At 42.9% G+C, this 10,370-nt stretch overlaps 1 protein-coding gene across 3 annotated transcripts in view; it reads right to left on the bottom strand.

Moving 5' to 3' along the window:
* LOC111950482 (Krueppel-like factor 8) overlaps positions 1–10,370 on the bottom strand; it is a 111,205-nt gene that overhangs the window by 23,657 nt on the left and 77,178 nt on the right. For 2 of the 3 annotated variants that reach the window (XM_023968095.2, XM_023968097.2), the window contains exons 3-4: positions 8,733–9,044; positions 6,806–7,043 (exon numbers count right to left, since the gene is read on the bottom strand). In XM_023968095.2, coding sequence (XP_023823863.1) covers positions 6,806–7,043; positions 8,733–9,044 — 550 coding nt within the window. The remainder of the gene's footprint in view (positions 1–6,805; positions 7,044–8,732; positions 9,045–10,370) is intronic. The other variant, XM_023968096.2, reaches the window with a different exon arrangement.

Raw genomic sequence — 10,370 nt, 5'->3', positions numbered from 1 at the left:
ACGTCGGACTCTCTCTCTTTCCAAGCGTTGGTTTAGCCACTTATATATCGCCGGTCATGTTTTTTACTCGTTATAGGTGTTAAAAACATCATAAGGTAGTTAATTTAAACCGTTTTATAGCAATTTATATCCGTTTAGTGCGATTTTGAGGCATTGCTTTGTGATGCACATTGAAGCACCGGGCACGTTTCGGGGTCCCGGTCGAACGTTAGTGGGCATTTCGACGGACAAGAGGACAGCTTTCGACCAAAAGAAGATTAGACCCAAGAAAGGATACATTGCCCAAGATACTGATGGAAGAACAGCTCACAGTAAGAACTATTTATGATGATAAATCGCTGTTCTGTTGAAAATCTTTAAACGCATATGTCGCCATTTTGTTATGTGTAGCTTCGCTTGGCGGACCCGGTATTGCACAGTAAGGATAATTTTACAAATGTAAGTCAGCGATTGCATTAAGAACTAATTTGTCTTTCGATTCCTGTCAACCCTGTATTTTTTAGTCAAGTTTATGATTAGCTATCGATTAGACTAGATCACTCTCAAATATAGCGCCGACATTTTCAGGGCAGTTTTGCTAGTATTCTCATTGTATAACCACGTTTTTTTGTGGCTAAATATGCACATTTTCGAACAAACTCTATATGTATTTTGTAATATGATGTTACAGGAGTGTCATCGGAAGAATTCTGAGAAGGTTAGTGAAAAATTAATATATTTTGGTGATCATAACGTTATCGCTCCCTTGCCTTTGATTCATGCTGGGGTAACGTTTGCACATGTGGTATGCTAATATAACGATTTATTGTGTTTTCGCTGTAAAACGCTTAGAAAATCTGAAATATTGTCTGAATTCACAAGATCTGTGTCTTTCCATTGCTATGCTTTGTCTATTTTTATGAAATGTTTTATGATGAGTAAATTGGTAATACACGTTGCTCTCTGTATTTATTCTAGTCGAGTTGTGATGGTGGGTGCAATTGTAAACTATGATTTCTACCTGAAATATGCACATTTTTCTAACAAAAACTATCCTATACAATAAATATGTTATCAGACTGTCATCTGATGAGGTTTTTTCTTGGTTAGTGGCTATCAATATCTTTATTTGGCCGAATTGGTGATAGCTACTGGTGGAGAGAAAAATGGTGGACAAAAAAAATGGTGTCTTTTGCTAACGTGGTTAGCTAATAGATTTACATATTGTGTCTTCCCTGTAAAACATTTTAAAAATCAGAAATGATTGCTGGATTCACAAGAAGTGGATCTTTCATCTGGTATCTTGGACTTGTGATTGAATGATATTTAGATGCTACTATTTACTTGTGACGCTATGCTAGCTATGCTATTCAGCTTTTTTACTGGTTGGGGGGTGGGGGGTGCTCCCGGATCCGGGTTTCTGACTCGTTAGAAGTTAAACTTATCTCATAAAAAACAATCAATGTTAACAATCTCTGGTTAACTACACATGGTTGATGATAGTACTAGGTTAACTAGCTTGTCCTGCGTTGCATATAATCAATGCGGTGCCTGTTAATTTATCATCGAATCACAGCCTACTTCAACATCGCAAAACTGGTGATGATTTAACAAAAGCGCATTCGCGAAAAAGCACAATCATTTCACAAATGTACCTAAGCATAAACATCAATGCCTTTCTTAAAATAAATACACAACATTGTTGTAATTGTCATTATTACAAATATATATATACAGTATATAAAAAACGGCCAATTAATCAGTATAGGCTTTTTGTGGTTCTCTAATAATCGGTATCGGTGTTGAAAAATCATAAATCAGTCGACCTCTATTCAAAAGTGACCACAAATGCAATTATGCATTAATGCTTTTACTATAAAGGTGCATTTTTATGGTGAAAATTATCTTCCCCAAACTTGAAACTCACACGCTGCTTATATATGCCAGTTTGGCTCTACACTCCTTCTGTAAAGCAGATTAATGTGCTTAATTTTAAAGAAGTTATTTGGCCACTTTAGCTGTGATACAAACCTTATTACAACATATAGGCCTATGGGCTAGGCTACATGAGGTGTGCCACTAAGTTGCAAAAAAAAAGGCATTGTTTCTTATTCTGGCATCATTCACAAGTGATAATATATAATTCACAAGTGATAGGCTAATATCGTCACCCATCAGACTGTTCTTGATTGAATCTTGTCTTTACATGTACAAAATAATATATGTGTGACATTTGTTATCATTTAGAATGGACCATTATCATGTACCTGTATTGAAACAGGGGCAGCGAAAAAATACATGTCATCTATGCACTTAAATAGCGAATCAAGGATGCTTTTCATGTGGTTTATTTTCATTTTCATACTCCTGTCGTAAAGTGAAGCAATGTGCTTAATATTAGGAAAGTTGAGAAATAAATATATAGAAAGCTGATCCTCCTATTTTTAGTAGAGGCCATCACTCTGTTTTCTCACGAATTGCATAGCCTATAGAACTGTTGCGCAACATGAGCTCATGGGCTCTCATGAAGTGTTTGATTAGATTTTCGATAACATTTGCTTTGATGCCAGAGTGATTAGAGGGACAAGAGAGTGCTGAGTACCAGGCAGTTAGCAAGTTTGGTAGGCTACTAATGACCATAAGCAGCATCAGAGCTTGGAGAAGCCTAATTATTGTGACTAAACAGTCACGTGGAATTTGACTGCCTTCATGACTCATGACCGCCGATGTGGCAGTAATACAGTCACCGCAACAGCCCTAGATGCGACACATTCTTCCACAAGAAATTCCATAATTTGGTGTTTGGTGATGGAAAACGCTGTCTAAAGGCACCACTCCAAAATCTCTCATAAGTGTTCAATTGGATTAAGATCTGGTGAGACACACACACACACACACGCACTTTAAACCCCCTATGCATCTTTGAGACCCCTCTTTCAAAGAATAGCCATCGTCACCAAAATAATGGGCAACTGTGCATTTTTATACATGACCCTAAGCATAAATGGATGTTAATTGCTTAATTAACTCAGAAAACCACACCTGTGTGGAAGCACCTGCTTTGAATATACTTTGTGTCCCCCATTTAAACAAAATGTTTCCTTTATTTAGGTAGTTACCTATATATGTTTGCTGGYATGTACATCACAGGAGGTTGGTGGCACCTTAATTGTGGAGAATGGGTTRGTGGTATTGACTGGAGCGGAATCAGTGGAATGTTGTCAAATACATCAAACACATGGTTTCCAGGTGTTCGATGTCATTTATTTAACTAGGCAAGTCAGTTAAACCGGCCCGCAAGTGATTTATTTTGGCAGCTTAAAGTTTTTAGCAAGGTTTTTTTGGGGGGGGGGGTTTAGTGTTTGGTCAAAAAAGACTCAAATCCCCAGGAATTCAGCAAAAAAATTGTTTATTTTAGGAAATCTGTTTCCAAGTATTCCCACAAATAGACATATGTGATCGTGTGTCAATGTAATCAAGATATAATTTTCAAATACAATTTCTTTTTGGGCTTAGTTGTTGTCAATTTGCAGGGCACAAATTAGTAGAATTATTAGTTCCGACCCCTTGACCAGCCGCGCAAAAAGTTTTAGTTTTAGTTTCAGATTCATTCAATCAAKACTGAACATTTCACAGAGAACAATAGAGGTTTTATTTCTCTAAATGAAATGTAAAGGTTATGAAACTCAATTTAAAAAAAATCATGTTTTTACTATTTTATTAATTTGGTATGAAAATACATGTTKAAAAATGAATGTGTAATAGATATACTAGGCATGGTTCTCCCTTCATTGCAACTTTTGTTTCGGTAGGGACACATTTCGTGAGGCGGTAAGAAATTCAGGTAAAGAGTTCAAATATGCAATACAAACAAAGTGTGTGAGAAGTATATATGTCTACCTGACATACAGTACCAGTCAAAAGTTTGGACACCGACTCATTCAAGGGTTTTTCTTCATTTGTACTATTCTCTACATTGTAAATAATAGTGACGACATCAAAACTATGAAATAACACATATGGAATCATGTAGTAACCATACAAAAGTGTTATATATTTCATATTTTAGATTCTTCAAAGTAGCCACCCTTTGCCTTGATGACAGCTTTGCACACTCTTGTATGTATTAAGACATGTGTGCTGAAAGTTTGGGAAAAGTAGGGTACTTTTGTGTGAAGAGGGATCCTTAGAAAGACAATACGGGGCAGTGCCAGTGTGAGATAGCGTGACAGGGGTGAAAGAGAAACAGTGGCTGAAAGAGAGGGAACGAGAGAATGAGAAAGTCCATGACAGTGACGTACAACTAGTGTGTGTGTCTGTGATAGAGTGAGAGAAAGAGCTTGTGTGTGTGTGTGTGTGTGTTGTGATAGAGTGAGAGAAAGAGCTTGTGTGTGTGTGTGTGTGTGTGTGTGTGTGTGTGTGTGTGTGTGTGTGTGTGTGGTGTGTGTGTGTGTGTGTGTGTGTGTGTGTGTGCTGTGATAGAGTGAGAGAAAGAGCTTGTGTGTGTGTGTGTGCGTGTGTGTGTGTGTGTGTGTGGTGTGTGTGTGTGTGTGTGTGTGTGTGTGTGTTGTGTGTGTGTAGATAAGTGAGTATGGTTTAAAAAGACGAGTGAGCATGGGCGAGACTCGAGAGACGTATTGCTTGCGAGGAGGATACTGTTCAAGAGGTCAAGAGACCGAGATGATGAGATAAAGTGACGAAGATAAAGAGCAAGGGAGAGAAACCGTGTGTTATAGTGAGAGGATTTACTCTGGCCAAAATCTGCTGGCGTGCGATAAGCCATTTTTTTGTATGGAGGTKTATGAGAGAGTGTCGAATTACGTGAGGCTTATTTGATCGAATAGAAGTTTRGTAAGGTTTAGGCTGTTACAAATGTACTGACATACAGTGCATTCAGAAAGTATTCAGACCCCTTGWCTTTTTCCAAAATAAATTACTTTACAGCCTTATTCTAAAATGGATTCAATTGTCCCCCCCATCAATCTATACACAGTACCCCATAATGACAAATCAAAATTAGGTTTAGAACAATTTGCAAATGTATTAAAAATAAAAAACTGAAATATGACATTTCCATAAGTATTCAGAGCCTTTACTCAGTACTTTGTTGAAGCACCTTTGGGTATAACGCTACAAGCTTGGCACACCTGRATTTGGGGACTTTCTCCCATTCCACTCTGTAGATCCTCTCAAGCTCTGTCAGGATGGATGGATGGGGAGCGTCGCTGCACAGCTATTTTCAYGTCTCTCCAGAGATGTTCGATCGGGTTCAAATTCAGTTTCTGGCTGGGCCACTCAAGAACATTCAGAGACTTGTCCCGAAGTCACTCCTGCGTTGTCTTGGTTTTGTGCTTAGGGTCGTTGTGCTGTTGGAAAGTGAACCTTCGCCCTAGTATGAGGTCCTGAGCYCTCTGGAGCAGGTTTCCATCAAGGATCTCTCTGTACTTTGCTCTGTTCATCTTTCCCTCGGTCCTGACTAGTCTCCCAGTCCCTGCCGCTGAAAAACATCCCCAKYGCATGATGCTGCCACCACCATGCTTTACTGTAGGGACAGTGCAAGGWTTCCTCCAGACGTGACGCTTGGCATTCAGGCCAAAGAGTTCAATCTTGGTTTCATCAGACCAGAGAATCTTGTTTCTCATGGTCCGAGAGTCCTTTAGGTGTCTTTTGGCAAACTCCAAGTGGGCTGTCATGTGCCTTTTACTGAAGAGTGGCTTCCGTCTGGCCACTCTAATATAAAAGCCTGATTGGTGGAGTGCTTCAGTGTTGGTTGTCCTTCTGGAAGGTTCTCCCAGCTCCACAGAGAAACTCTTGGTCAAATCCCTGACCAAGGCCCATCTTGCTCAGTTTGGCCAGGAGACCAGCTCTAGGAAGAGTCTTGGTGGAGGCCACTGTGTTCTTGGGGACCTTCAATGCTGCAGACATTTTGGTACTCTTCCCCAGATCTGTGCCTCGACACAATCCTGTCTCGGAGCGCTACGGACAATTCCTTTGACCTCATGGCTTGGTTTTTGCTCTGACATGCACTGTCAACTGTGGGACCTTATATAGACAGGTGTGTGCCTTTCCAAATCATGTCCAATCAAATTCATTTACCACAGGTGGACTCCAATCATGTTGTAGAGACATCTCAAGGATGATCAATGGAAACAGGATGCACCTGAGCTCAATTTCAAGTCTCATAGCGAAGGGTCTGAATACTTATGCAAACAAGGTATCTGTTTTTTATTTWTTTTWTATTTGCAAAAATGTAAWAAAAAAAAAKAGTTTTCGCTTTGGCATTATGGGGTATTGTGTGTAGATTMATGAGACCTTTWAAAAAATATTTAATCCATTTTAGAATAAGGCTGMAACGTAACAAAATGGGGAAAAYGTCAAGGGGTCTGAATACTTTCTGAATGCACTGTAWGTGGATGCATGTGGCATTTTGGCAACTTMAAGAAAAACGTCTTAGTTGGGCCTYTTGTTCACACGTGTATCTGCCCTCTCATTGGCTAGAATGGTCCCACCTGATCTCGCCTGCCTTCAATCATTGACGACATGRATTCCCATTGTTKGTCAACTCGGCTATTTTGTCAATATAATAGATCAACATCAGAGAAGAGAAGAAGAGGACGTGACCAGAGAGAACTCAATTAGAATTTCTCTAACTGAAGCTTTTAATTTCAACACTTATTTTAGAAGGTTGTACTTACGACGTTCATATTGTAATTGTTTCCGCCTCCTCATTTCTATGCTCGAGATAAGAGTATCCTGCACTATACAGGGAACAGCTTCATCTCAACAAAACGCAACATATCCTTCCCTCCCTTTCCCTCGGACTCACCGGATCCCTCCGAGCGCCCGTCGCTCCCGATGAGGGGCACTGTGATGGCAGCGGTGGCCACCCCGTCCGTGGGCATGGTGGTGTAGACCAAGGGCAGAGACTGGACCACCACGGGGATGGTCTGCAGCTGYCCCATCTTACTGGGCATGTTAACCGACGGGATGGTGTGGATGACATGCAGGATCTGCTGACCGCCTGCCCCCTGGGTGGATGCTAGGATGGACCCGGGAGAGAGCATCTGGAGGGAGGGAGGGATGGAGGAGAGCAGGGGTTAAGGTGGGTGTACAGGGAGGGGAGCAGTACTGTCTGAAATGGCACCAGATTCCCTATATAGAGCAGTGTTTCCCAAACTGGGTAGTACATCTTCAGTTTCCCTCTTGTCATGTCAGTCATTACATACCTCAGAGAGCCATTTATAACTTGTCAGAAATGTCCAGTCAGAAATGTCCAGATCAACTAGCCCATGTCGGCAAACATTTTCTTTATCTCGAAATTTTTGCCCACYACTTTTTGTTGTAGTGTTTGAGTCACTCCATGTTGCGAATTACAGGGGAGCCAGGGGGGGGGCTCAGCTCCCCTATATCCAACAAAAGTCAAACTTTGGTGGGGTCTCTAAATAATGCTAATTTAACCATTCTCCTATTTGTTTAAAATGCAGTGGTAAATATGTTTTACAGTGGTAAATATGAAAATAAAATCTTCCAAATGAAACTAACACCCCACCCCTCTGTCATGGTTTAAACCATTTATTTCTAGGTGGCTGTGCTGCCCATCCGGTAGGCCTGAATTTCGGACTCAGCTTAGCTCCTTTACGCATCGATTCTCCTTTGTACTTCCTCATTTCCGCCACGTGTCCTTAATWWAAAWAAWAWWWAWCTTTATTCCAATGTATTCCATTAATCTGTTGATTCATCATCGTTTGCTTTTGTCAGTCAGCCGGTGGAGGGTAAATGCAAGTTAACGGCGTTTACACACATTGTTGTTGTTGAATTCATCGAAAGCATAGGGAGCGTTATTTATATCACCGTGACCGGCAACCAGAGTTTACCCACCATTTTTTTTTTTTTAACACTACATCACTGGCTACCAGGAATCCTATTTCAGACCCATTTTAGGTATTCCAACTTCAGGCTACTAATGCAGGCCTAATCAATAGCAATCGCTGAATGTCACTAGGCACACTYTGGTGTTTTGTAACAGACGTCGATTTCCATTCATCAAATGGCACGGGTACACATGCAGTTTTGGATGTTGGAATTATTTTGGACTAGACGACAATCGGATTCAAATATCATGACTGGTTGTGTTCATGCCACATTGAAAGGTAATAATTGTGTAGAATAATGTGTAGAATTGTAGGAATTAAGCTTTAAACCAGCAAAATGTTCTCTCCGCCAACAAGAGGGGTGTGAACAGTTTGTCTCATGAATAGTGCTTGTCCCCATAGAAACAGACATGGCACGCGCGGGGTGGGGGCCCACCTTTCAATGCTGAAAGGGGGCCTGAGTGAAAAAGTTTGGGAAACCCCGATAAAGTGCACTACTTTTGGCCAGAAAGGCAAATAGGGTGCCATTTTGGACACACACATTGAGTCAACAGCTAAGCTGACAAGAAAATAAAGAGCATGTAAGTATTAGGTAGGCCGTCATTGTAAATAAGAATTTGTTCTTAACTGACTTGCCTGGTTAAATAAAGGTTAAATAGATACATAAAAACAACTGTTAAACTGAAAAGACAAAGCCGCTCAAAATTAAAACATTGTAAACTAACAGTTACTACATAAGGCATAGGAATCTGACTTCTACATTTTTGGCAGGCCCTAATATGTGTGAGTGATTTCACTTTTCAGCCAACAGACACTACTACCCATCATTCCAAAAGAGGAGCTAGCTAACGAGCCGACTGGCTTAATAACTGGCGTGGTTACCATGGTGTCTAGAATGGTTACCGTAGGGATGTGGTTTGCCGACAGCGTGGGCGGCGCCACGGAGCTGGGGGCGGGGTTGGCTGTGTTGGACGGTGTAGAAACGGGCAGGGAGGGGCGTGGCTTGCCAAGTGACAGGTCGACAGGTTCCGTCTGGTCCTCTGGGGGGRGGGAGGAGTCATCTTGCGTGTCCGTTGTGGTTGTGTCTATGGTCATGTCTGTGGCTGTGCAGAGGGGAGGGGGAGACTCAGGCTGGGTCTTCTCTGTCTTGATCTTCAGGTCTGTCGGCTGGGGACACTCCTCACCCACTTCAGCCTGCTCGACAGAGAGATGGAAGAGGAGGCGAGAGAGAGGAAGGAGAGGGAGGGGATGGGAGTGAGGGAGGGTTGGAGAGAAACAGAGGAGAGAAACAGAGATATTAAGAAGAAGTCAAGGAGAAAGAAGTGAGATGAATAGGGCGGAAAAAGGAAGAGAAAGAAGGAAAGGAAAGAAGAGAGAGAGAGATGATCAGCACATGATTTCCCTCCACATGCCACACACTACACACACACACAGACCTGGCACCCAGACCCTGTTCTCCCCTTGGCTCAGCTCAGCTGTACTCTCTGGCTGCACAAACAGAGCAGAGCAAAGCAGGGTAGGGGAACAATGGCTGCTGTGTGGGGCCCTGGGAGCTGAGAGGGAGAGGTGGAGCTGGGAGGTGGAGAGCAGAGCAGCAGGCCTAATAGATGGCACACTGCCAGGAGAGAGCTGCCCTGCCCTGCCTAGCCCTGGCCAAGCCCTGCACTGAGGCACAGAGTGCACCCAGCGACAGCATACAGAGCAGAGAGCACTAAGCATAGAACAGTACACAACATCCCTATCCAGGTTGGAGCAGAGCACTACCCAGTGCTCAGGCATACGCCCAGCCCAGGGGGGCAGGCATGCACATACCTACACTCGCCCACGCTGACACACAACCGCCAGCATGCACACACGCACAAGAAAAGGCAGGGGTTCGGTAGTGACTGTACACAGACACTGAGCCTCAGTGCATGTGAGGTGAATGATGGGTATTATTGAGTTCATCAGTACTGAAGTCATTTCAAGACAAACACACAATTCCTGCTTTTGGGTTGTGTGGTTCAGTATTCAGTGAGAGATGGCTAGCGGGACGATGGGCTAAACCCACTACCCAAACTCTCCTAGCCTACATAACCACACTTACAGAGTGGACACAGGTGGACCCAGAGAGGGAAGGAGGTCAGTCGGTGTACATAACATAGAGGTTAGGATACATGTTGTTGGGAAAAGGGGAGGGAGGGAGGGGGAGAGAGAGAGAGAGAGAGAGAGAGAAGGAGAGAGAGAGGGTGGCAGAGTGTTAGAGAGCGAGGGTGGTAGAGAGAGAGAGCGAGGGTGGCAGAGAGAGAGAGAGCGAGGGTGGCAGAGTGAGAGAGAGCGAGAAAAAGGAGAGTGGGTGGGAAAGGCCTCCGGTTGCCATGGAAACTGGGAGGTATCAGCTGACAATTTTTTCCCTTCATTCCATCTTCACGCCCACCCACTCCCTTCCTCCCTCTCCTCCTCTTTCCCTCCCTGTCTCTGCTTCCACTCCCTTCCTCCCTCTCCTCCTCTTTCCCTCCCTGTCTCTGCTTCCACTCCCTT

Source organism: Salvelinus sp. IW2-2015, linkage group LG23, assembly GCF_002910315.2.
Source record: "Salvelinus sp. IW2-2015 linkage group LG23, ASM291031v2, whole genome shotgun sequence".
Lineage (NCBI taxonomy): Eukaryota > Metazoa > Chordata > Actinopteri > Salmoniformes > Salmonidae > Salvelinus > Salvelinus sp. IW2-2015.
Note: the sequence above shows the minus strand (reverse complement) of the source record. Positions and strands in the feature narration are given on the sequence as shown.